The 27,931-nt window shown below is 42.7% G+C and overlaps 1 protein-coding gene and 1 pseudogene across 1 annotated transcript; both read left to right on the plus strand.

Annotated features, from left to right (window-relative positions):
• The first annotated feature begins 1,575 nt into the window (after nucleotides 1-1,575).
• Nucleotides 1,576-10,558, plus strand: LOC134497141 (uncharacterized). The gene is made up of 4 exons (XM_063302839.1): nucleotides 1,576-1,621; nucleotides 1,708-2,045; nucleotides 9,856-9,982; nucleotides 10,065-10,558. Exons 1-4 carry the CDS (start codon nucleotides 1,576-1,578, stop codon nucleotides 10,556-10,558), a joined length of 1,005 nt encoding a protein of 334 aa, XP_063158909.1.
• Nucleotides 10,559-14,920: 4,362 nt separating this feature from the next.
• On the plus strand, nucleotides 14,921-23,216 carry LOC134497142 (uncharacterized; annotated as a pseudogene).
• Nucleotides 23,217-27,931: the final 4,715 nt, after the last annotated feature.

The raw sequence follows: 27,931 nt of genomic DNA on the forward strand, positions 1-27,931 counted from the left end.
TGAATCAAGTCAAGCTTTGGGGTGGTCTTCAAGACAGCGCCACATAGAGTGTGTTATAGTAGTCAAGCTATGGGTTGACCAGGGCGTGAGTGACTTGCCCCTTGTTTAGAAGAAAAAACTAAGAATCCCCCACCCACAGAAAATGCAAACAGTCATAGACTAAAGCTTCATGATTGATTTCCTATCTCCTGGAGCTCCCTCATTTCTTCTCAGCCCCACTTACCGTTCTTGAATGCAAGAGTTTCCTGGGGAAGTTAAGTAGATGCCTGCTCTTCTCACATTGTACACCAGGGGGCAGTGCTGTCACACTGAATCACTTTCCCTAAGTGTGGGGTGTGGGTGGGGCAGGGGAATAAAGGAATGTCTGCAGACATTGACTCATTTTGGGGGCAACATTTTCTTTACTGTTATGTCCCTAAGAGATCACTGAAACAATTCAAGGAAATGTAGCATCTCAAGAGGCCATTATCCTCACTCAGGCTATGTCTGAATTGACCACAGCTGTACTTTGCTAAATATTGAGCAATCTGAATTCTTTGGGGAATAAATAATTTTATTTGTATTTCTCACTCACAGAGAGAGTGCATTTCACAGCATTTGTATCAGTTTTCATCTTGCCATTATCACTATTTCAAACTGTACAGCAACCCATCTTGTGGACCCAACTCTGGGCAGCTGGCAATCAATAAAATCGCTGTACAAATAAAAACCGGAAAACAAACAGTATATAAAATTGATACAAATGCCAAGTTAAAACTAATCGAATAAAGAGAAAGACCCCACAGGGTCCAGCTCTATCTCCTTTGCCTGGGGTTTCTTTGATTCTCACTTTGCGACTTGGACATGTATTTCAAGTCCAATTCAACTGTGGCTTATAATGGTGCCTTCTGGCTTGGTCTGCATTGAGTGGTGTTGGGTTTCTTTCAAAAAAAATGGTTAAGGGAACAGCTGTGGAGCCAACATTCTGAACTCACATGTGCCATGCTTTTCATGTATGGTTTCTAGCATGTCTATTTAAATTATTCTTATTGCATATTTTCTTTCTCTCACTTTGAAATGCTTTTCTGAACTGCTGATGTTTTTCTCCAGTTCTTGCTTTACATATTCAAATGAAAATTTGTCCTTTCTCCAATGTACTCACACTGAAAACACGTGAAAGTGTGCCTAGATTATTCTGAAGATATCCCATCAATTCAAAATCATGTGTGAAAGATGTGTGCAAAAAAATCTGTTAGTCAATGAAATAAGGGGCTCTTTTATGCCACGAAATATGTAAATCAAGGCACTTGCCAAAATATTGATGATGATGATAATAGATCCCTGTCTTTCCTTTTTTTTTTTTTTTGGTCTGGAATATTATTTGAAAACCATGTTTGTAAGGTCTATGCAAAGAAATCTTTATGTGGATGCACTGAAGGGCTCTTTTATCTGAAGTGACATGCAAATCAGGGCACCATTTCCTCTTTAAAGCAGCCCCACGGTTTCCCTTTTCAGGCTACACCCACCAGCACAAAGTTGGTGCACTTTCCTGAATCCTTCTCTATCAATTCCTCTCCATTTGTTAGAGAGAGGAAAATGGTCCCCTGGCTAAACTTGGTGCCCTTATTTGTAGTCCTCCAAGGTAACTCTTCCCTCTCTACAGAATATACTTCCATTTTCTGTTTTTGTATACATGAGATCTCATTGAACCATCTTTATTTTTTTTAGGGGCTCAGACTGAGGTCCAGTTGGTGGAGTCCGGAGGGGGTGTGAGAAGGCCTGGAGAGTCCCTCCGTCTCTCCTGCCAAGCCTCCGGCTTCCCCTTGAGCAGCTATGGAATGAACTGGGTGAAACAGGCTGGTTTCACCTTCAGCAGCTACCACATGGGCTGGGTGAGACAGGCTCCAGGGAAAGGACTAGAATGGGCTGCAAGAACTGGGTCATCTGACACTTACTACTCGGACAAAGTCAAGGGACGCTTCACCATCTCCAGGGACAACTCCAAAAGCCAACTCTATCTGCAAATGAACTGCCTGAAGCCGGAGGACTCGGCAGTCTATTACTGTGCAAGACACACAGTGAGAGGAAGTGAGTCTGAAGCCCAGCAAAAACCTTCCCTTCCTCAGAGCAGCTCTGCAAGTTGATTCAGTCACAGAAAGCTGAGTTTGTGTATTATAACTGAGAAGGTTCAGATAAGCCTCCATGAAAGGAAGTGGGAACCCAGAGCCGATCTTGGAAAAAGCAGTTTGATATCTGGTTAGCACTTGGTTGTGGGAGAAGAAGGAGAAATTAGGGCAGGAGAATATACTAGGAAGTTATTTTTTTTAAAAAATAAAAAATCATGGGAGGTACCAATACAGATTCATTACCTACATTTCTTCCTTGATGAATATTTCAGTTCATTCCATTTGATTCTCAGAATACCACCAACTCTCCTCAGTTAAATTCTTTTCTACCTGTTGCTCATTTCTCATTCCTTCCATATAAATGTATAAATTCAATTCCCTTAATCCTGACACTCTCTCCCCACAGCTGGGCAGAGCCAAGAAACCCAAAAGTTGGGAATTGCAGAGACCCTCTCCCAGAAGCCTCCTGGGTCCATTGAGTTTGGACTCTCTTCCTGCCTTTGTTTGCTGCCTGGCAGTTCCTGCTGCCACCCCCTCCCCACCCAGGGATGCCTCGACCTGCCATCCCCTCCACTAACTTCCGGGTGGGGGGAAGATTGGAATTGCTCTGCCTTTTTGCTCAACATGGAAATTAAATGGGAAATAAATATGGGGAAAATGATTAATTATCTTTCTCAGCCATTTGGGAAAAGTTTGGTGATAAATGGATTACTTGACTTTCTGACATGTGGAAGTTCAACCACTGTGGTATGCCTATCATTCTCGATTGCTTATTTAAATCACATAACCTTTTATTGTGAACCACCCAGAGTCGCTCTTCAAGTGAGATGGTTGGTGATGAAATTTGAAATATAAATAAGTAAATAAGTAAAATAAAAAAACCTCTTGTTTTATTGACACTCCATATTTATAGAAAAATCTCTCATACTTAATTAAAATATTCCAGGGGTGGAGCGTAGAGGAAATGTGGAAGACCTTTGTTATTTCGAGAAGTTAAGTGACATATTTTGATTTTCCTCCCTCACCAAAGAAGATTAGAGTTTATATTGAGTTCTACAGATATTTAACAGGCTTGTTATTTAATTTCTGTTTGGCATGGGGTGGAGAATAAGTCCACTCCTCCAACAGCCCTCCAGAAAATATCTCTTTTATGAGCAGGGGAGAGATAAGAGAAACCCCCCAGATTGTTTTTGTTAGGCACTAGATTATCTGTATAGCTTCCCAGGCTCTTAGATGATGTGATAAACAGGTCAAGGTAGTGTCCTGCAGCCTTGGTACCACAGAAACCTGGTCAAGAGTTTTGAGGTCCAGACTTTGATAAAAAAGGAATGTTCTTTTGAATTTGGGAGCTTGTGTGCAGGTTCTGCACACTGGGTGCTGCAGAAAATTGTCATCCTAAGGTGTATTCCTGCAGTCCTTATTAAGGAAGCTCCAGGCAGCTAGAGGGAATAGGATCAGATTGCTTCGTATGTATGATTTCTCTTTCTTTATGCTATGTTTTTTATATATTCTGTTTAATCTGCCTAGACTGTTTCTGGTTAAACTGTGTTTCTCTTTAGATCTCTTTGCTTAAGTTTATAACAAAGCTTAACCTTTCTTTATCCACTGGTGTGCTTATTGTCTCTGGATCTAAAAGAACCAATTGCCTGGACACCTGATCACTGGTTGGACACTTCACAGAACAGACTCCTATAAGAAGTTGCCAATAATCTCAAAATAGTTTCAGAGAAATCTATCATGTGAATGGAGAGAGACTTTTATATCCAAAGACATTTGTAAATTAAGGGACAATTCTCCTCTCCTCTCCTCTCCTTTCCTCTCCTCAGTGGAATATACCTTCAAGGAAAAGTGGAAGGTCAATGCACTGAGTGCCTCTTTTATTCTGAGGATGTTGTATATTCAGCTATAGCTTCTGCTTTAATTGAACCATGCAATATGGCCAAAAGGGGTCCTGTGAATGTAGAGATGGGATTTATGTAAAAAAGTGGAATATTGTTTGAAGAAATAAAGAAAAATAAAAAGAGGATAAAATTATATTTTCCTCTAAGTCCCATATTTAGTAAAACCACAGTCATCCACCCTCAATGAATGGTAGGAGATGGACAAGGGATGTTCAGAATTATTCTCCTATCAGACAGAATACAAAACTAGTATAGAGCAGATTTTGATAAATGATAAACACTTCCAACCTTGACTGCCAGGAGTAAAACAAGGGTGAGGGAAGAATGGGGCTGCTCTGCTTTGATCTGGCTAGAATGGCCTCTTTTGGTTGGAGGTCTGGAGAGAGGGTCGGCTCCCCACCTCTCAGGGATGGTTTTTACTCAATGACCTAGTGTCCTGTTTGGCCTAAGAGACAGCCAGGCAGACTACAAAAGGGAGTTCCTTATTTACAATTAACTATTTGCATCAGAAAAGAGTTCATATTTTAAATAGCACTATTCACTCAAGTCCATCCAGGTAGTGGAGGAAGACAAGTCAAAGTTGCAGCGACCAGCAAGGAGGTGAGGCTAGGCTTGACCGTGGCAGCAAGATAGGGCTCTGCTGGAGCAGCAAGACTAGACTAGGCTTCAAACTGGAGGCGAGACAAGGCTTGGGTGGACTGACTAGATGAGGTTTGGAACTGGAGGCAGGGCTTGACTTGGCTGGAATGGCAAGAGAGAGCTGGGAGCTGGAGACAGGACTGGATTCGGCTGGACCAGCAAGACGAGGCTTGAATCTGGAGACAAGGCTGGACTTGGCAAGGCAAGGCTTAGATCTGGAAGCATGGCTGGACTGGGCAGAATGAGGCTCAAATCTGGAAACACAGATGAACTTGGCAAGAGAAGGCTTGAATCTTGAAGTACAACTGGAATCGACAAGACAAGACTTGAGTCTGGGAGTAAGGTTGGACTTTGCAAAATATGCCTTGGATCAGAAAGCAAAGCTGGACTTGGTAAGACTTGGCTTAAATCGAAAGGCATGGCTGGACTCAGCGAGGCATAGCTGGGATCGGAAGGCACGATGCTGCTTGGCTAGGTTGCTTGAACAAGGCTTGACTGCAGAGGGAATACAGGACTTGGCTGGGACAGTGCGAGGAGGAGGTAGTAAGTCCATGAGTAGAAGGAGCTGGCTCTGATTCCGTGTCAGCTACAGGCGAGGCTCCGCATTCTGGTAAGGACTCTCCTAAGGAAGCGGTGAGCTCTGTGGATCGGTTGTCTCTGGCAGCTTGCTCTTGGCATGGAAGCCTTTTTATCTGATCCTTTTAATGCCATTTCTCCTCAGTAGCCAATTGTCATGTTCCCCATTTCAATGTTCCTGTGCATCATAATGGTTCGCATGCCAGAGTGTTGATGCGTGCTCCTGGCTGGGAGGGTGCTGCTGGTAAACCTTGTATGGAGAGCTCTGTCTGCCTGTGCCGTGTAGGAATGTGTTTGGGTTATCTTTTTAATGTCAAGGTCTTTTTGCCCGTTGATCAGCAGAGCTCGTTAGGAGCACCTGGGAATGGGGGATTGTAATGAATGAAGGGGGTGGGTGGGATACTGTTTGAAGTGGGGCTATTTAGTTTGACTTTAGGCTTGCTTTTCTCATTCTCAGCTTTCTTCCTGTTTGCACTCTATTCTAAATAAAATCAGAACCTAAACTTTGATTTGAAGTCTGAGCGTTTTATTGGGATTAAGGCAATCATCACACCAATTGTGTTGCCTTTCGCTTTGCTCACTTCTCAGCTCTCCTTTCACAAGCACTGATTGGGGGGTTTAAATCTCCCTCCAGTTTCTGCCCAATCAGCATCTCCACATTTTCCCGCTCTGCTGAGTCACTCCTGGTTTCCCATTCCTCAATTCTCCCTTAAGTTTTGTTCTCTCCTTCTGGCTCTGCATAAGTTTCATTTTTAGAGGCAGGGGCAGAATCGAACTTTATACCTAGATGGTCCTTCCCAACTCATTTTTACATGGTTTCATGACATTTAGGAGGAAAAAGCAAAAGAATAAATGACCTCCAGAAAATATATTATCTCCTAGTGTAACCAATCAAAAGTAATTTCCAATCATATAACAAAACAGCAACTTTGGATTTCTCCCTAGACCTGCTTAAGTTTCCTGGAGATCTTTCCTTTCTTCTGAGCCCTATTTTTTTAATCCAAGAATCTCCTGGGAAAGTTATGGAGATGCCTCTGATCCTCATATTTTCCACCAGGGGGCAGTGTTGCCACTCGGAATCGCTTTGCATATGTGTGGGGAGGGGGAGGGGGAGGGGGTAGGGGAGGGGAACCAAGGAAGGGTCTACAGGCCTTGTCTCACTTCGGAGGCATCATTATATTTACTCTCATTTTCCTAACAGTTCACTGAAAAGAGCTCAAGACAGTTTGACATCCCAAGAGATTACATTCCTCACAACAAAGTCCTATCTGAGTTGACAACAGATGTACTTTGCTAAATAAAGAACCGACTGAATTGTTTGGAAAGTGCAAAGTCATTTATTTGTATTTCTCAGTCCATGGGGTAAGTGTAGGAAAGGCATTTTTATTAGTATTTGTATGAATTAACTCTGGGCAGCGAATAACACATAAGAAGACCATAAAAAATGGCAAGCAAAAAAAAATAAAAACCAAGATATGAAATCCATACAACTGCGAGTTAAAAACCAAACTAATATGGAACACCCTTCAGGCTTCCAATATGATTTTTTTTAATTCCACCTTTGACACTTGGATGTGTATGTAAAATTCAACTGTGGCTTACAAACTGGGCCTTACGGCTCGGTCTGCATTCACTTATTTTGGGTGTCTTCCAAAGAACGTGGCCAAGGGAACAACTGCGAAGGAAACATCCTGAACTCCGATGTGCCATCCTTTCCATGTCTGGGCTCTAACGTGGCTGTTTAAGGAAATTTCAGGGCATGATTTCTTCCTGTCACCTTAAAACCCCTAGTTGGATTGAGGAGGTTCTGTCAGATCTTGCTTTAATTATTTCAGTCTAAGCTGCCCTTTCTCCTATGTCCTGTATGTGAAAGGTGTGTTGAAAGACATCTATACCTCAATGCCCTGAGGGGCTCTTTTATGCTGAGTGATATGTAAATGGGCCCAAAATTTCCCATTTAAAGGAGACACACGGTTTTCCTTGTCAGGTTACACCCACCAACACAAAACTTGTGCACCTTCCTGTATCCTATCATATCAACTCCTCTCCATTCATTAAAGGGGGCAAAAATGATCCTGTGGCTAAACCTGGTGTCCTTTTTGGCAGTCCTCAGTGGTAATTTTTCCCTCTATACAGAGTTTCTTTCTATTTTAATTCTTGTATACATGAGATTTCACCGAAACACCTTTCTTTGTAGGTGTCCAGTCTGAGGGCCAGTTGGTGGAGTCTGGAGGGGACGTGAGGAGGCCTGGAGAGTCCCTCCGTCTCTCCTGCCAAGGGTCTGGATTTGACTTCGGCAGCTACTACATGTACTGGGTGAGACAGGCCCCTGGAAAAGGGCTGGAATGGGTGGCATACATAAATCCAGGTTCCAGTACTATTTACTACTCGGACAAAGTGAAGGGACGGTTCACCGTCTCCAGGGACAACTCCCAAAGCCAACTCTATCTGCAAATGAACAGCCTGAAGCCAGAGGACACAGCAGTCTATTACTGTGCAGGAGACACAGTGAGAGGAAGTGAGTCTGAAGCCTGGCAAAAACCTTCCCTTCCTCTGAGTCGCTCTGCAAGTTGATTCAGTCACAGAAGGTTCAATGCATGTATTATAACCAAGAAAGTTCAGATAAACCTCCATGAAAAGAAGTGGAAGCCCAGAGCTGATCTTGGAAAAAACAGTGTTTAATCTTCTTAGCACTTGGTTGAGGGACAAGAAGGAAGTAATAGGGCAGGAGAATATACTAGGAAGCTTTTTTTTTTTTAAGTTAAAATTTCATGAGAGGAACAAATAGGGACTCATGACCTACATTTCTTCCTTGATGAATATTTCAGTTCATTCCCATTTAGTTCTCTGAATACCACAATCTCTCCTCAGTTAAACTTGTTTCTACATGTTGTTCATTTCTCATTCCTTCGGCATTAATATATGTTTAATTCCCTTAATCCTGACACTCCCTCCACACAGCTGGGCAGAGCCAAGAAACCCAAAAGTTGGGAATTGCAGAGACCCTCTCCCAGAAGCCTCCCGGGTCCATTGAGTTTGGACTCTCTTCTTGCCTTTGGTAGCTGCCTGGCAGTTCCTGCTGCCACCCCCTCCCCACCCAGGGAGGCCTCGACTGCCTTCTGCCCCACTAACTTCCAGGTGGGATAAAGATTGGAATCGCTCAGCTTCTTTGCTCAAAAGGAAAATTGAATGGAAAAAAATATTGAAATGACTGCTATGGTCTCACCTTGTAGTTTTCGATCTATGATTGAGGAAAATCAGCCCCACAACTTCCACATGGCAATGCTAGATTTTTATTTCATCAAATATAACCCTGATATTTATCCTAGGTAGGAATAATTCAACATGCCTGTCTTGGCTTTTCAGAAGGCCTTGAAGACCTGGCTTTGTGCCCGGGCCTGGGTCCCGGAGTGCAGGAATGGCCCTGTTTCATGGTTATGTTACGGTGGCTTTTAAGATCACTCGGCTGTATTTATATTTATATTGAAGTTTTCTTATTGTTTTTATTGTTTTATATTATCACTGTTTTTATTGTTGTTAGCCACCCAGAGTCACTAGATTGAGTTGGGTGGCAATATAAATTGAATGAATGAATGAATGAATGAATGAATGAATGAATGAATGAATGAATAAGTAAATATAGTTTCCAGGAGATCTTTCGTTTATTTTGAGCCCTAATTTTTTAATGGAAGACTCTTCTCAGAAGTTATGCTGATGCCTCCCCTCCTCAAGTTTTACAGCAGGGGGCAGTATTGTCACACTGTATCATTTTGCATATGTTTCGGGTGGCGGTGCGGGAGGCGAATCAAGGGAGGGTCTACAGGCCTTGTCTCATTTCAGAGACATCATTATATATACTCTTATTTTCCTAAGAGATCACTGAAAAGACCTCCAGAAAGTTTAACATCCCAGGAGATTACATTCCTCACCATGAAGCCACATCCGAGTTGACAACAGATGTGCTTTGCTAAATATAGAACAAATTGAATTGTTTGGAAAATGCAAAGTCATTTATTTGTGTTTCTCAGTCCATGGAATAATTGTAGGAGAGGCAGGTTTATGAATCTTAAGATGAATTAATTCTGGGCAGTTAATAACACAGAAGACCATACAAAATGGCAACCAAAAAGCAACCAATATATGAAATCCATAAGATTGTTGAGTAAAAAACAAAACAAATAAGGAACACCCCTAAGGCTTCCAATATTATTTCTTTGATTCCAAGTTTGAGACTTGGATGTGTATGCCTAATTCGACTGTGGCTTACAAATTGGGCCTCATGGCTCGGTCTGCATTCACTTATTTTGGGTGTCTTCCAAAGAAGGTGGTCAACGGAACAACTGTGGAGCAACCGTTCTGAACTCCGATGTGCCGGCTCTAACGTGTCTGTTTAAGGAAATTTCAGTGCATGATCTCTTTCTGTCACCTAAAAACACTTTCTTGAAATGAGTTTCAGTCATATCTTGCTTTAATTATTCCAGTCTAAAGAGGCCCTTACTCCTATGTCCTGCATGTGAAAGGTGTGTTGAAAGAAATCCATACCTCAATGCCCCGAGGGGCTCTTTTATGCTGAGCGATACGTAAATGGGGCCAAAATTTCCCCTTTAAAGGAGCCCCAGGGTTTCTCTTTTTAGGCTACTCCCACCAACACAAAGTTTGTGCAGTCTCCCAAACGCTCACTTGTCAATTCCCCTCCATTTATTCAAGGGAGCAAAATGATCCTCTGGGTAAACTTTGTGTCCTTACTAGCAGTGCTCAGAGGTAATTGTTTCCTCCCTCTTCAGGATGTTTCCATTTTAATTCTTGTACATACGAGACCTTTTTGAAATACTTTTTTTTTTAGGTGTCCAGTCAGAGGGCCAGTTGGTGGAGTCTGGAGGGGACCTGAGAAGGCCTGGAGAATCCCTCCATCTCTCCTGCCAAGCCTCCGGATTCACATTCAGCAGCTACTGGATGGACTGGGTGAGGCAGGCTCCAGGAAAAGGCCTGGAATGGGTGGCCCACATAACTACAGACTCATCTAGCACTTACTACTTGGATAAAGTCAAGGGACGCTTCACCATCTCCAGGGACAACTCCAAAAGCCAACTCTATCTGCAAATGGACAGCCTGAAGCCGGAGGACTCGGCAGTCTATTACTGTGCGGGAGACACAGTGAGAGGAAGTGAGTCTGAAGCCTGGCAAAAACCTTCCCTTCCTCTGAGCAGCCCTGCAAGTTCCTTCCATCTCAGGAGGTTGAATTTGTGTAATTGGAATGAGAAGCAGCAGATGAATCTCCATCTTAGCAAGTGGGAATATAGGCCTGACCTTAGCATTTTCACTGTGGAACCTGGTTAGCAGTATGGTAGGGGAGACTGCAGAAAATTCAGGGCAGTAGAATAACCTGGGCTGTTTTTAAAAAAGTTTAAAAACTTTACCTACAATTCTACCTGGACAAATTTTGCAGTTCAGTCTCCGTTGGTCCTCCATATCGCCAACTCTCCCCCATTCAATTCTTTTCTACGTGTTGCTCTTTTCTCATTCTTTCCACATTCATATATGTATATTCAATTCCCTTAATCCAGCCTCTCTCCCCTCAGCTGGGCAAAGCCAAGAGATTCAAACTATGTCAATTATGAACCTCCTTCCCAGAAGTCCTTGTTGGTATTTTGTTCTTGTTCAAGGAGCAAGTCACAGAGATGCCAGGTAGCCAGGTATCAATGGTAACAAATCATTTTTTTCAGTGTTTGGCAGAGTCAAAGGTCAGGCCTCAAGTGGTCAACAAGGATTGAGTATCCAAATGACCTATTACAGGAAACTGTCTGTAGGTTGAGTCATGGCAACTGGATTTCTTTCTTTTTGGTAGCTACTTCAGTCTGGGCCAAGGTTGGTGAGGGGACCCCATATATGTTTCCCAGGGTGGCTGCATTGTCCCTGCACCTGAATGGCTGTTAATTGTGCCATGGAGGTGTGGATTGTGTTTGGGATGTCTTACTCCTAGATCCTGTGTTCATCCCCAAGTGGATCGTTAAGAGTGGCCTTCCTGGTGGTCTTAATCTTCCTGGGGACTGAGGAAAGAGCAGCATGAAAAATGGGGGAGAACTTGTGTCTGAGGCCTCCGCTTCTATTGAGGGAAGGATTTTCCACTTTGGCAAGAATGGATTCCTTAATCCCTCTCTAACCACCTTTCTTCTCTGTCCAAAAGGTGAACATTGTTGTCCTCAAATGAGTGTCTTTTTTCTTTTAGATGAAGGTAAACTGCTGATTCTGGTCCTGTGCTGTTGCTCCTCCTGTGTTGGGCCATCCTCTTGTGTAAAGGCTATTTGGTTTCCCCAAAGTACAGCTCAGAACACTCCTCCCTGCACTGGATTGCATTTACTACGTTGCTCCTCTTATGTTTCGGTGTTGGATCATTAGGGTGTACAAGCCTATGTCTCAGTGTGTTAGTGGGTTTGAAAAATACAGGTATGGGGTATTTTCCAAATATTGATTTTATCCATTCCGACACGCCGGCCTGTAAGTAAGGACCAGGTTCTTCCGTTGACTCTGAGTCTCAGCCCTGTCTGCCATTGTTTTAGGTCTAGGGGTAGACTTAGATTTAATGAAGGCCCAATTAGGATACCCACAGGACCTCAGGTGCTGGTTTCCTTTCTTTTTGGCATCCATGGAGGTGGGGATGGTTTCTGCCCTGTGACGTAGTGTCCTGATGCCTCCTATTTTGTGCTGCCATGGATGGTGGGAGTCAAACATCAGGTACTGGTCTGTGTGTGGGGGTTTCCTGTACATCTGTATTTCTACCTTGCCACAGGTCCCAGTAAGAACCTCACAGTCTAGAAATGCCAGTCTGTTGTCCTTGGTGTCTTCCCTGACAAACCCAATGTCTGTGTCTATGGTGTTCATATGGCCTGTGAAAGCCTGGCACCATGGACAACAGACCTGCCTAGATCTCCTGGACAACCTTCATGCCTTCTCTGCCTCAGTTACAATCCTGGAAAAAAAGGTAGATGCCTGTCCTCCTGAACGTTTACAGCAGGGGGCAGTGTGGTCACATTATTGCATTGGCTATGCACAGGGTGCAGCAGGGTGGGGAAATAAATCCAGTGTTTCATTTGTCTCATTTTGGAGTCACATTTTTTTCATTTCTGTAATGATCTTAAAAGTTCAATGAAAAGGTCAAACCTGCCATTCGTCCGAGCAGCTCTGCAATTCAACTGAGCCCCAGAAGGCTGGATTTGCCAGAGAGACTTGAGAGACTTGAGGGAAACCCGAGAAAGCTTTCTGATTGCCAAGAGGAATGATGAGCGGATCTTGGCATGGGCATTGTGGGAGCTTTTTTCCATTAGGATGGGAAAAAAAACAGGAAAAAAATACTTTAAAAAAGAAAGACTTTTTACAGAAGGACAAGCTGATGGTAATGTGGTTTCCTTCACTTTAACGTTGGGAGTTGAGTGGACCTAGAAATTTCACATTGCAAATTTTTTGTTTCTTTCTCTAGTGTTATGCTGGAATCTAATTAATTCTAATTTATTTCACAAGCCATAGATAAGAACAGTGGTTTACCACAATTTCAGGACCAAATTTTGTGTCTACTCCAGTGGTGTTCAAACAATTCTTGTCCATATTGGGTTGAAGAATTGATTCTTGAAACTCTGTTCTGAATTGGTGAAGAGCTGCAATGCAGAGTTTTACTTACCCTGAAAGAAATGCTCCTTTGGTCATTCACAGAGATCAATCACTTGTTCCTCATTTCCAAATTGTGATTGTAGTCAGTGACACATTGCAGTGAGCTCCAAGGAGGGGTGGCAAGATGTTGATGGAGCACTGCCCCTCCCTTCTCTTGGACTTCTCTCCACCTTTTTCCCCCTGAAAATTCTGAGAAGATGCTCTTTGAATTCCAATGTATATCTAAATATAGGTTCTAATTTATTTCATCAAGAAGTAATTTATTATAAAAATAACTTGGGTTTCTCTGTCAATTTTCCGGCCAACTCCTATAGGGCGTAGGAGGTGGAATGAGAGGAGAAGGACAAATGCAATACTTTTGCCCCAATTTGTTTCCTCTGTTCCCATTACAGGGGGATGTCTTCTGTCCGTATACAACAGAAGAAGAAATCAGCCCTCTAGTGAGATCTTTAGGACTCTTTTTTTCCAGGTATCCAACCAGAGAGTTTGCTGGAAGGAAAGACATAATTATTAATATGGCCTGAAGCTTCCAATTGCAACTTCACTGCTTGCAGTCTGATCTGGATGAGACTGGCTTCAGACAGGATACTGGAATGGGATACAATATAGTGTCATGGCTGGAGGCAGGAAATGCCAATGTGGAATAATCCTTCCAAACATCCAAAGAGCCATAGGCATACTGAGGAGAATTTTGCCTGGAACAAATGTCTGTGTGGAATTGGGCCGAGGGCTGCTCTCTTCACTTCCCACACCAGGGGGCAGTGTTGCCACACTGAATCCCATGGTCTGTGTCTGGGGTGGGGGTGGGGTAGGGAGATAAAGCAAGTGCCATTGGAGACGGCCTCATTTGGGGGGCACCATTCCTTTTTTTTCGTACTTCCATAATCGTTCACTGAAAAAGTCTCAAGAATATTCCACATCTCAGGAGGCTACAATCCTTACCATGAAGTCATGACTTACTATTGTTGCTATTATTATTATTATTATTAATCATTATTATTGTTATTGTTATTATTTCAATTAATATGGCTGCCTATCTATTTGAATTCACTCTGGGCAACCAGCAACTGTTAAGAACAGAACACAAAATAGTAAACTAAAACAAGCAGTATATAAAATCCAAACAACTGCTGAGTTAAAAACCAATCTGAGAAGCAAAGGACACACTATTGGCTCTGTCTAGTCTTTATTTCCCCGTGATTTCTCTGATTCAACTCCAACACACAGATTGTGCCTCATAGCTAGGTTGGCATTGTTTTGGGTGTCTTCAAAAAGGCAAGCAAGGTGGGAAATACTCCCAAACTCAGATGCACTGTTGGTTTCATGTTCTAGCTCTAAAATGTCTCTCCCAAAAGTTCTTAGGGGATGTTCATTCTCTGTTGCCTTGAATCCCTTTGGAGAGGTGGGGAAATTTGGCTTCTCCCTCTTTTAATTACTCTAATGTAAACCTGCCTTTCTCCTATGTCGTCACAGAAAAAAAAAATGTGTTCAATTTTTGCAGGACTGGAAATTTATGTTGAAAATCCCCAGTGTCAGATTTGTGCAAGGAAATCTATGACATCAATGCCCTGAGGGGCTCTTTTATGCCAAGTGATATGCAAATTGACAGACAATTTCCTCTTTAAAAGCGCCCCATGGTTTCACCTTTTCAGGCTACACCCACCAACACAAAGTTTGCACTTTCCTGAATCCTTTCCTGCCAATTCCCCTCCGTTCATTAAAGGGAGCAAAAATGATCCCATGGCTAAACGTCTTCTCCTTATTAGTAGTCCTCCAAGGTAATTCTTCCCTCTCTATAGAATTTTCCTCAATTTTCTGCTTTTGTATTCAGGAGATCTCATTGAAACACCTTTGTTTTCTTTAGGAGTTCAGTCTGAGATCCAGTTGGTGGAGTCCGGCGGGGATGTGAGAAGGCCCGGAGAGTCCCTCCGTCTCTCCTGCCAAGCCTCTGGATCTGACTTCAGTGTTCTCCCTATGAGCTGGGTCAGACAGGCTCCAGGGAAAGGCCTGGAATGGGTGTCCAGCATAGATCCAGAGATGCTTGACTCTACCACTTACTACTCAGACAAAGTCAAGGGACGCTTCACCGTCTCCAGGGACGATTCCCGCAGCCAGCTGTATCTGCAAATGAGCAGCCTGAAGCCAGAGGACTCGGCTGTCTATTATTGTGCAAGACACACAGTGGGAGGAAGTGAGTCTGAAGCCTGGCAAAAACGGTCCCTTCCTCAGTTCAGCTCTCCAGGTTCATTCAGTCACAGGAGTTCGAATGTGCATATTGCGACTTAAAAGCAGCAACTGAATCTCCATCATAGCAAGTGGGAGTCCAATGCTGATCTTGGAACCTGGTTGGCAGTTTGGTAGGGGGACAAGAAGGAAATCTCAGGTCAATAGAATAAACTGGGTAGTTTAAAAAATAGTTAAAATTTAATTAGAGGGAGAAACATGGATTCATTATGTAAGATGAATTAAAATTTAATTAGAGGGAGAAACATGGATTCATTCTTCGTTCTTTTACTACTTTGCAATGAAGTCCCCTTTCATAGTCTAAATATCACAAACACTCATTAGCTTTTTTTTTTTTTTATGTGTTGGTAATTTCTCATTCCTTCTGCCTTAATAGACACTCAATCTCTTTCTTCCTGAAGCTCTTTCTCCTCAGCTGGGCAAAGGCAGGAGAGAGAAATGTTGCAAATTATGAACCTCCTCTCCCAGGAGCCCTCTGGGTCTGCAAACTTTGGACTGTGTAGCTTCTTGCTGGTTACTGCAGGGCTGCAACTAAGTGGGGGGGGCAAGCAGGGCAAATGCCTTGGTTGCTGTACTGGGGCAGTGCTAAAATGAGCACTGGGGGGCCACCAAAATGAGCACTGGGGGGCACCAAAATGCGCACAGAATCCATATTTGCCCCAGGTGACACAGACCCTAGTTGCAGGCCTGAGTTACTGGCACCAACTTGTATCAAACGGGGGTGCCTTTACCTGGCATCCTGCACCCTAAAAAGTTAGAATCCCTCAGCCTCTCTCCTTAACAGGGAAATTGAAAAGAAAATAAATTAAAAAAAAAAATCCTGTGGTCTCATCTTGTGAGACTTGTAGTTTTTGGTATGTGATTAAAAAATATTAACCCAAAACATCCACATTACAGGCAGTCCCTCAAGTAACCAGGTTTTATGCCATGTAGAGCTTGATATGGAGTGACCAGCACCTTGAAATACAACCAGAATCTAGCTGGAAAGCAGCTTGCGAAGCAGAGATATTAGATAGGCATATGGAGGGAAGCCCATCACTTCCTGCACCACTGCATTCTGAACCAAGTGAAGCTTCAGTGTAGTCTTCAAGGACAGCCCCACATAGAGTGTGTTGTAATAGTCAAGCTATGGGTTGACTAGGGCATGAGTGAATTGTCCTTTGTTTAGGAAAAAGCTAATGGTGCCAATTCTAACCCAAATCTTACATGAATGGCAAGAAACTGTCTGTCAATTTCTATGCAGTGGGAAAAGACCTAGAGTGCAATATATATATTTTTTACAAGATTCAAAAGGAGAGGTGGTCTTGGGACTTCCAATGGGGACATGGCAGACTGAGTAGCTGTGCCGGTGGGCTCAATGGGCAGAGAAGAAAACGTGGCAGTTTTTTCAGGCTCAGGCAGATTTTTCTGAAGCCTGGGAGTCTTCTCCAGAAAAAAGGAAAATGCATGGAATAGACCCATTCTGTCCTTTGGACAGCTGCTTGCAGCCAAAAGATCACAAACAATGTTTGCACTCAACTGGTAAGAGCTAGCCAGGAGGCTGGGATGTCACCGTTTTCTGAGCTGCTTTGTATTCTTAAAGGGACACTAAGACTGTCCACCCCATTTCTAAATCACTCTATTTATATTTATTTTAAGTATGTGTACCCTCATATGGGCGTTCTACAGCAAGGACAAGAGGGCTCTCTTGATGCTTATTATTTTTGGGATTAATCTTTAAAAAAAATCTTTTTAAGTTTTAGACTTTGTTTTCCTCCAGAGAGTAAGGAGGATTGAGAGTAAATAATTCTCTCCTGTTCTTATTTTTGTACTAAATTTGAAGATATTCGCATTTTCCTACACATTGAACTGGCTGTTTTGAACTTTCACTTTTCTGCTTCTACTTTCCCTGGGGTACTGTCTGCATATCTCACTTTTTCTTGTGTAAACACATTATGGAATTCTTTCATATCCTCGACTGTTTCTGGTTAAGCTCCTGGGGGCGCCATAATCTACTGCTTGACATGGAGGACCTTAAATGGACTTTCTCTGACTTCCACCAAGATTTTAAACAGATTCTTTCTGACTCCTACCAAGTTTTTATGCAAGGCATTCAGGACATTGTGGAAAATGTGAGGTCTGTCATCTGGCTGGGGCTGCTGTGGAAATGAGGAATTTAATAGTGACAGAAATGTTTCTTCTAAGTGTGAAGCCACAAGTGAAATTGATCTTCTGAAGGAATGCTATGAGAAAGAAGGTGTTATTATGTATGGGAGGGTTTGTGACGAGAAGTCAGAGTTTCTGAGGGGGTGCGTTTGGTTGTTTGATCTTTTTAAGAAAAAAAGCTCTGTGCACATTGTGGGGATATGTAAATGCTCTGGTTTATTTTGAAGTGGGATAAGGGTTAATGAATATTAACCTGGATTGCTTTTACTGTTTGGCTGATTTCATTTATTTTTAATGATTTGGATTAGGATGAATAAGGTATAAAAATGTCTCCTTGGAGGGTTTTGGGTTTATTAAGATTACGATCATTAAAATTGTTGTATTATTAAGTATAATGGCAGAGAATTTATGGGCTTTTTAGTTTGATTTTTATTATAGTAGACAGAAATCACCAACACTCATCAGATTAATTCTTTTCTATGTGTTGTTCATTTCTCATTTCTTCTTCCTTAATATACACTCAATCTGTTTCTTCCTAAAGCTTGTTCCCCTCAGCTGGGAAGAAGCAGAAAAGCAAAATGTTGCTACATAAGAACCACCTCTCTCAGGAGCCCTCTGGGTCTGTAAATTTTGGACTGTGTAGCTTCTTGATAGTTACTGGTACCACCTTCTCTCAAACAGGGGGTGCCTTTACCTGGCATCCTGCACACTAACCGTTTAGAATCCCTCAGCCTCTTTCCTTAACAGGGAAAGTGAAAGGAAAATATAACAAAATAAATCCTGTAGTTTCATCTTGTGAGACTTGTAGTTTTTGGTAGGTGATTAAAGAAAATTAGCCCCAAAACTTCCATATTGCAGGCAGTCCCTCAAGTAACCAGGCTCTATGCCACATACAGCTTTATAGGAAGTGACCAGCACCTTGAATTGCAACCTGAGTCAAAGGAAACCTGGGCAGCTTGCGAAGCAGAGACATCAGATAGGCATATGGGTGCAAGCCCGTCACTTCCTGCACCACTGCATTCTGAACCAAGTGAAGCTTTGGTGTGGTCTTCAAGTGAAGCCCCACAATGACTGTGTTGTAGTATGGGCATGAGTGACTTGTCCTTTTTTAGGAGAAAAATTAAGCCTCCACCACTCACAGAAAATGCAAACAATCATAGACTAACCCTTCAAAATTGATTTCCTATTGTGGAGACTTTGGTGCTCCCTGAGCCTTGTTATTTTCTTTCAGACATTTCATTGCCAGCCTAGGAAAAATCTTTGGTGTGGAAAGGGAGTGGGACTTGCTCTCTGTTTATATACCATGGCTTGTCCAGCTTGTGCTGGAGGAGGTGTTGTTCTCTCCTTGGGAGCTCCATGATTGGGCTGTTGTTTGCTACTTCGTTGATTGATTGAGTTAATAGTTCCTTGAGTAAGATATAATGTACTGTTTGATTGTTCATCTGGTGTTAATCCTGGTGTTAATCGTTGTATATCTGGGTGATGATTGCTAGTGATTACTGATTTCCTATCTCCTTTGAGATATGAAACCCTTCATTTCTTCTCAGCCCTAATTACCATGTTTGAATGCAAGAACTTTGTGGGAAAGATAAGTAGCTGTCTTCTTTTCTCACATTTTACACCAGGGAGCTGTGCTGTCATTCTGAATCACTTTCCCTATGTATGGGCTGGGGGTGGGGAAGGGGAATAAAGCAATTGTCTATAGAAATTGTCTCATTTTGGAGGCATTTTTTTTTTTTTTAATTCTCATTTTCCTAAGGGATCTCTGGAAGGATCTCAAGGAAATGTAACATCACAAGTGGGCACAACCCTCACCCAGGCCATGTCTGAGTTGACAACAAATGCCCTCTGCTTAATATTGAGTGAAGTCATGAATACAGATGGTGAGCAGGAGGGGACCCCTATCTGGCACGAAAACCCGTGCATAGTTTAGAGGCTTTGAACTTTCCTTCAAAGAAGGAAACAGCAGTGGAGCCAACATTCTGAACTCACATGTGGCATCTTTTTCATGTATGGTCTCTAACATGGCAATTTAAAATATTCTTAGTGCAAATTTTATTTCTCTTACTTTGAAAAGCTTTCCTGAACTGTGGAGTTTTTTCCAGATCCTGCTTTACTTACTCCAGTGAAAATTTGTCATTTCTCCAATGTACTCACAATGAAAAACAAGATAGTCTCCCTTGATTTTTCTGAAGATATTCCCATCATTTCAAAATCATGTGTGAAAGGTGTGTGCAAAGAAATCTCTCAGTCAACAAAATGAGGGGCTCTTTTATCCTGAGCGAAATGTAAATCAGGGCACCATTTCCCCTTTAAAGGAGGCCCATGGTTTCCCTTTTCAGGCTACACCCACCAACACAAAGTTTCTGCACTTTCCTGAACATTTTTTTATCAATTTCCCTCCATTCATTTGAGGGAGCAAAAATGATCCTGTGGCTAAACTTGTTGTCCCTGCTAGCAGTACTCAGAGGTAATTTTTCCCTCTATACAGAGTTTCTTTCTATTATAAATTTTCTATACAGGAGAGCTTATAGAAACACCTTTTTTTTTTTAAGTGTCCAGTCAGAGTCCCAGCTGGTGGAGTCCGGAGGGGACATGAGAAGGCCTGGAGAGTCTGTCCATCTCTCCTGCCAAGCCTCCGGATTCACGTTCAGCAGCTACGGCATGGACTGGGTCAGACAGGCTGCAGGGAAAGGGCTGGAATGGGTGGCATACATAAGCTCTGGTTCAAGTGATATTAACTACTCGGAAAATGTCAAGGGGTGCTTCACCATCTCCAGGGATGATTCCCACAGCCAGCTGTATCTCCAAATGAACAGCCTGAAGCCAGAGGACACGGCAGTCTATTACTGTGGAATATGTCTTCAAGGACAGGTGGAAGGTCAATGCACTGAGCGCCTCTTTTTTTCCGGAGGACTGTATAATCAGTTACTGCTTCTGCTTAAACTGAACCATACAAAATGGCCAAAAGGGGTCCTGTGAATGTACAGGTGGAATTTATGTAAAAAAAGTGGAATACAGTTTGAAGAAATAAAGAAAAATTAAAAAAGGATAAAATTATGTTTTCCTCTAAGTCCCATATCTCGTAAAACCCACAGTCATCCAATGTGAATGAATGGTAGAAGATGAACAAGGGATGTTCAGAATTATTCTCCTATCAGAGAGAGTACAAAACTAGGATAGAGCAGATTTGGACCAATGATAAGCCCGTCCAACCCGGTCTGCCGTGACTAAAACGAGGTTGAGGGAAGAACGAGGGGGACCTGCTTTAATTTGGCTGGAACAGCCTCTTTTGGTTGGAGGTCTGCAGAGAGGGTCTGGCTCCCCACCAGTCAAGGATGCTTTGTACTAGACGACCAAGATGGTCCTTCCCAACTTGTTTTTACATGATTTCATAATATTTAGGAGAAAAAATAAGAATACACGACCTCAGGAAAATACAGTATCTCATAGAATAACCCATCAAAAGGAATTTCCTGTCATATAACAAAAGAGCAGCTTTCGGTTACTCCATAGACTGGCTTATGTTCCCTGGAGCTATTTCATTTCATCGGAGCCCTAATTACCATTTCTTAATGCAAGAATCACTCTGGAAAGTTAAGTAGATGCCTCCCCTCCTCAGGTTTTCCACCAGGGGGCAGTGTTGCCACACGGAATGGCTTTGCATATGGGTGGGGTGGGGGAGGGGGAGGGGGAGCGGGACAAAGGAAGGGTCTGCAGGCCTTGTCTCACTTCGGAGGCATCATTACTTTTACCCTCATTTTCCTGAGAGATCACTGAAGGCATTTCAAAGAAATTTAACATCCCAAGAGATTACATTTCTCACCATGAAGCCACATCTGAGTTGAGAACAGATGTGCTTTGCTAAATATAGAACAAACTGAATTGTTTGGAATATGAAAAGTCATTTATTTCTGTTTCTCAGTCCATGGAATAAGTGTAGGAGAGTAAGTTTTTTTGAATCTTAGTACGAATTAACTCTGGGCAGTCAAAAACAGATAAGAAGACCATAAAAATGGCAACCCAAAAACCTCCCAATATTTGTAATCAGTACGGCTGCTGAGTTAAAAACCAAACGAATAAGAAACATCATACAGGCTTCCAATGATTTATATTCCAACTTTGAGACGTGGATGTGTTTGTAAAATTGATCTGTGGCCTATTAATTGGGCCTTATGGCTTGGTCTGCATTGACTTAATTTTGGTTTCTTCCAAAGAACGTGGTCAAGGCAACAACTGTGGAGCAACCAATTTGAACTCCGATGTGCCATCCTCTTTATTTCCGGACTGTAACATGGCTATTGGAGGAAATTTCAATGCCTGATTACTTTCTGTCACCTTAAAACCCTTACATTAAGTGAGGAGCATCTGTCAGAAGCTTTAAATATTCCAGTGTAAAGCTGCCCTTTCATCGATGTCCCATGAGTGAAAGATGTGTTGAACTAAATCTATACCTCAATGCCCCGAGGGGCTCTTTTATGCTGAGCGATATGTAAATTGGGCCACAATTTCCCCTTTAAAGGAGCCCCGGGGTGTCTCTTTTCAGGCTACACACATAACACAAAGTTTGTGCCCCTTCCTGAATCCTTTCCTGTCAAGTCCCCTCTATTCTCTAACGGGAGCAAAAATGATCCTGTGGCTGAATTTGGTTTCCTTCCTAGCAGTCCTCAGAGGTAATTGGTTCCCTCCTATTCAGGTTCTTTCCATTTTAATTCTTGCATAAAGGAGAGCTCATTAAAAGAACTTTTATTTTAGGTGTCCTGTCAGAGGCCCAGTTGGTGGAGTCCGGAGGGGACGTGAGAAGGCCTGGAGAATCCCTCCGCCTCACCTGCCAAGGCTCTGGGTTCAGCTTCAGCAGCTATGAGATGCACTGGGTGAGGCAGGCCCCTGGAAAAGGACTGGAATGGGTGGCATTGATAACCTCTGGTTCCAGTACTTACTACTCGGACAAAGTCAAGGGACGCTTCACCATCTCCAGGGACAACTCCAAAAGCCAACTCTATCTGCAAATGAACAGCCTGAAACTGGAGGACTCGGCAGTCTATTACTGTGCGAGGGACACAGTGAGAGGAAGTGAGTCTGAAGCCTGGAAAAAACTCTCTTCCTCTGAGCCGCTCTGCAAGTCAGCTCAGCCCCAGAAGGCTGGATTTTCCCAGGAGACTTGAGAGGGAGCTGAGAAAGCTGCCTGAGTGCCAAGAGGAAGGAAGAGCTGATCTTGGCCTGGGCATTCGGGGATCTGTTTTCCATTTGGATAGGAAGAAAATGGCAAATCTCAGTACCCTCCTGAAAGACGGCAAAGGGAATTGTTCTCAAGTTCTGCTCTCAAAAAGTATCTGGAAATACAGAATTTATTCAGTAATTAGAACTCTTCATTCCTTTATTGGTCTTGAAGTTCAACCCTCATTTCCTCTTTCTTGAGACGCAGGCTTTCCCCTCTCCCACTTTATGTGCATTTGTTTCTGTTTCTATATATCCTCTCTCCCTCTATCCATAGATGTACTACATATAGGTACATACACACAGACACACACACATGAACACATGCAGACACATACAGGCAATTGAAAGTCTAAATACGTTTAAAGTCATTTTCCTCTTCCACCAGTCGAAATGTAGTAATAAATTCAGGATGCTGCAAGGCCTGCCAGAGTGTGGGGTGGTTTGACACCAAGGAAGGGGGCAGAAGTCAGAAAATAAGGCCTAAAAACATCAGGCCAAGGGTAGCTTAAATGCCGTCGTGTTATAATACTTAGAATAGCAAAGGAACGTAGATCGGGGGGTTCAAGTCAGTTCCAGGGAAAGTCAGTTCTAGGTGGTTCAGGAAAATTCCCTTCCCACCTGCCGTCCTTCCCAGTAACTTCTGGATGGGAGAAAGGTTGGAATCGCTCAGCCTCTTTGCTCAACAGGAAAATTAAATGGAAAAAAATATTGAAATTACTTCTATGGTCTCACCTTGTAGTTTTTGATCTGTGATTTATGAAAATCAACACCAGAACCTCCACGTGGGAATGCTAGGTTTTTATTTATAAAATGTAACCTTGCTCTATATCTTAGGTAAGATTTATTCAGCATGCCTGTCTTGAGTCCTATAAGGACTTGCCCAAAATTTCAAAATTCTTTAAAAAAATCCATATTATGTGAATGGATAGTGTATCTCCTTTATCCAAAATTATATACAAATTTAGAGATGATAGAAGATTGTCCCTTAGTTTTCATGGATTTCTCGCATTCTAACTGGGAGAAGGCAAAGTGATTTGTAAAATGTTCCTTCCCTTTGTGAACATTTGCAACATACATTAGAAAAGTTTTTATACAATTTTGCATATTTTTGTGGGGTTAGGTTCCATCTGTACCTTTTAAGTCAGGATTTTAATGTGACAGAAAGAAATCAGGCATTGAAATTTCCTCAAATAGCCATGTTAGAGTCCGGAAATAAAGAGGATGGCACATCGGAGTTCAAAATGATTGCTCCACAGTTTTTCCGTTGACCAAGTTCTTTGGAAGACGCCCAAAACAAGTGAATGCAGACCAAGCCATAAGGCCCAATTAATAAGCCACAAATCAATTTTACATACACATTACATTTTCTTGAGGTCTTTTCATTGAACTCTTAGTAAAATAAGAGTCTATATAATGATGCCTCCGAAGTGAGACCATAAGGAAGGCTGAGAGAAGGAAGATCGATGCTTTTGAAGTGTGGTGTTGGCGGAAAATTCTGAGAGTGCCTTGGACTGCCAGAAGATCAAACCAGTCCATCCTCCAGGAAATAAAGCCAGACTGCTCACTTGAGGGAATGATATTCAAGGCAAAACTGAAATACTTTGGCCACATAATGAGAAGACAGGACACCCTGGAGAAGATGCTGAAGCTAGGGAGAGTGGAAGGCAAAAGGAAGAGGGGCCAACCAAAGTCAAGATGGATGGATGATATTCTAGAGGTGACGGACCTGTTCCTGGGGAGCTGGGGGTGTCGACAACCGACAGGAAGCTCTGGCGTGGGCTGGTCCATGAAGTCACAAAGAGTCAGAAATGACTAAACGAATAAACAGCAACAACAACCTTGACAGCATCATCTCGCAAGATTTTGAACAGTTCAGCTGGGATGCCGTCGTCTCCTGCTGCCTTGTTATTAGCAATGCTTCTTAAGGCCCACTCAACCTCACTCTTCAGGATGTCTGGCTCTAGCTTACTGACCACACCGTCAAAGCTATCTCCGATATTCTTATCCTTCCTATACAGATCTTCCGTATATTCTTGCCACCTTTTCTTGATCTCTTCTTCTTCTGTTAGGTCCTTGCCATCTTTGTTTTTGATCATACCCATTTTTGCCTGGAATTTTCCTCCAATGTTTCTAATTTTCTGGAAGAGGTCTCTTGTCCTTCCTATTCTATTGTCTTCTTCCACTTCCGCGCATTGCTTGTTTAAAAATAATTCCTTATCTCTTCTTGCTAACCTCTGGAATTTTGCATTTAATTGGGCATATCTCCCCCTATCACTGTTGCCTTTTGCTTTCCTTCTTTCTTGGGCTACTTCTAGTGTCTCAGCAGACAGCCATTTTGCCTTCTTGGTTTTCTCTTTCTTTGTGATGTATTTTGTTGCTGCCTCCTGAGCAATGTTGCGAACTTCTGTCCATAGATCTTCCGGGACTCTGTCTACTAAGTCCAGTCCCTTAAATCGATTCTTTGCCTCCATTGCATATTCCTGAGGGATATTAGTGAGCTCATATCTAGCTGATCTGTTGGTCTTCCCTAATCTCTTTAGTCTGATCCTAAATTGTGCAAGAAGAAGTTCGTGATCAGAACTACAGTCAGCTCCAGGTCTTGTTTTTACCAACTGTATAGATGACTGCCACCTTTGGCTGCAAAGGATGCAGTCAATCTGAATTCGGTGTTGTCCATCTGGTGAAGTCCATGTATAAAGCCGTCTCTTAGGTTGTTGGAAGAGAGTATTCGTTATGCAGAGTGAGTTGTCTTGGCAAAATTCTATCAGCCTATGTCCTGCTTTGTTTTCTTCTCCCAGGCCATGCTTACCTGTAATTCCAGGTGTCATTTGACTGCTCACCTTAGTATTCCAGTCTCCCGTGATGAAAATAACATCTCTTTTAGGCGTGTTGTCCAGTAGGTGCTGCAGATCCTCATAGAACTGCTCTACTTCAGCTTCTTCAGCATCTGTGGTTGGGGCGTATATTTGGATCACTGTGATGTTAGATGGCTTGCCCTGAATTCGAATTGAGATCATTCTATCATTTTTTGGATTGTATCCAAGCACTGCTTTTGCCACTTTACTATTAATTATGAAGGCAACTCCATTTCTTCTGTGGTCCTCTTGTCCACAGTAGTAGATCTGGTGGTCATTTGATGTGAAGTGGCCCATTCCAGTCCATTTCAGTTTGCTGATGCCCAAAATGTCTATCTTTAATCTTGACATCTCACCAATAACCACATCCAATTTGCCCTGGCTCATAGATCTTACATTCCAGGTTCCAATGGCGTGTTGATCCTTAGAACATCGGATTCACCGTTCACCACCAGCACCATCGGCCGCTAACCGTCCTTTCGGCTTTGAGCTAGCTGCGTCATCACATCTGGGGCTAGTTGAACTCATCCTCTGTTCCTCCTCAGTAGCATTTTGACCATCTTCCGACCTGGGGGTCTCATCTTCCGATGGTATACTGACATATCTCTGGTTATACTGATCCATTTACTTTTCATGGCAAGAATACTGAGGTGGGTTGCCATTACCTTCCCCACGGATCGCATTTAGTCTGACCTCTCTGTCATGACCTCCCCGTCTTGGGTGGCCCTTCACGGTTTAGCTCATGGCATCATTGAGGTGCTCAAGCTCCAGCACCACGACAAGGTAACAATCCTTTGCTGAAGGTAAAAACTATAATCCAAGGAAAAAGAAGTAAAAAAAAAACAAAATACAACTATACACCATAAAAACCATCCAGAGTTAATTTAATGGATGTTCCCTTTTCATGTACCTTCTCCCAGGGAAAATCCTTTCCTCTGGCTTCTACAAAGGTGTGGCCCTTTTTCACACTGTGATGACACCTTTGCTGAATCCATCCATATATACACTTCAGAATAAGAATGTAAAGGAAGTTTTCAAGGGTAACACTGAAACGAATAGATATTCCAGCCCCCAAAGGGAGTGAACATGCACCTAATTCAAAATTGTGTACTTTGATACAGCCCTAACTCCTCAGTTAAATTGTTTTCTACCTGATGCTCATTTCCCATTCGTTCTATATTAATATATATTCAATTCCCTTAATCCTGACACTCCCTCCCTAATGCCGGGTAGAGTCAAGAAACCAAAAATTTGGGAATTGCAGTGATGCTCTTCCAGAAACCTTCTGGTTCTGTTGAGATTGGACTCTCTTCCAACCTTTGGTAGCTCCCTGGTAGTTCCTGCTGCCACCCCCTTCCCAACCAGGGATGCCCCAACCTGCCATCCCCTCCACTAACTTCCGGGTGGGGGGAAGATTGGAATTGCTCAGCCTCTTTGTTCAAATGGAAAAAAAAATCTTAAAATAACTCTTCTGGTCTCACCTTGTAATTTTTGATCTGTGATTTATAAAAATCAACCCCACAACTTCCACCTGGCAATGCTAGATTTATATTCAATACAATATAACCCTGCTCTTTATCCTGGAGATGGTGAAGCATCCCTTCACTTTGTCCAAGTAGTAAATGCTACATGAATTGTAGCTTATCCATGCCACCCATTCCAGCCCTTTCCCTGGAGCCTGTCTCACCCAGCTCATGTGGAAGCTACTGAAGGTGAATCCAGAGGCTTGGCAGGGGAGACGGAGAGACTCTCCAGGCCTCCTCATGTCCCCTCCAGTCCCCAACCCCATCTGGGCTGCAGATTGGACACCTAAAATTAAAGTTATTTTAATGAGTTCTCCTGTATACAAGTATTAAGATGGAAAGGACCTGAATACGATAGAAACAGTTACCTCTGAGGACTGCTAGGAAGGACACCAAGTTCAGCCACAGGATCATATTTGCTCCCGTTAAAGAAAGAGGGGACTTGACAGGAAAGGATTCATGAAAGGGCACAAACTTTGTGTTGGTGGGTGTAGCCTGAAAAGAGACACCCTGGGGCTCCATTAAAGGGGAAATTGTGGCCTGATTTGCATATCACTCAGCATAAAAGAGCCCCTCGGGACTTTGAGGTATAGATTTATTTCAACACACCTTTCACATACAGGACATAGGAGAAAGGGCAGTTTAGACTGGAATAATTAAAGCAAATCTGACAGAACCTCCCCAATTCAACTAAGGGTTTTAAGGTGTCAGGAAGAAATCATGCCATGAAATTTCAGTAAATAGCCACGTTATAAATAGCCAGATATAGATAGGATGGCACATCGGAGTTCCGGATGTATGCTCCACTGTTGTTCCCTTGACCACGTCCTTTCGAAGAAACCCAAAATAAGTGAATGCAGACCAAGCCATAAGGCCCTATTTCTAAGCCACAAATCAATTTTACATACACATCCGAGTCTGAAAGTTGATTTTTTTAAAAAAATGTATTGGAAGCCTGTAGAGTGTTCCTGATTAGTTTGGTTTTTTACTCAGCAACTCTATGGATTACATACTGAATATTGGGGCTGGGGGGTTTGGGGTTGGTTGCCATTTTGTATGGT

The sequence above is a fragment of the Candoia aspera genome, chromosome 4 (assembly GCF_035149785.1).
Source record: "Candoia aspera isolate rCanAsp1 chromosome 4, rCanAsp1.hap2, whole genome shotgun sequence".
NCBI classification, from domain to species: Eukaryota; Metazoa; Chordata; class Lepidosauria; order Squamata; family Boidae; genus Candoia; species Candoia aspera.

What these genes read in the sequence shown, in the direction of transcription:
- LOC134497141 (XM_063302839.1), top strand. Translation starts at nt 1,576, where the DNA reads ATGGTCCCCTGGCTAAACTTGGTGCCCTTATTTGTAGTCCTCCAAG. An exon ending in ACTCGGCAGTCTATTACTGT is followed by an intron (nt 2,046 to 9,855) that starts GCAAGACACACA and finishes TTCTCTTTTTAG; the next exon opens with GCTACTCCCACCAACACAAA. An exon ending in CTTACTAGCAGTGCTCAGAG is followed by an intron (nt 9,983 to 10,064) that starts GTAATTGTTTCC and finishes TTTTTTTTTTAG; the next exon opens with GTGTCCAGTCAGAGGGCCAG.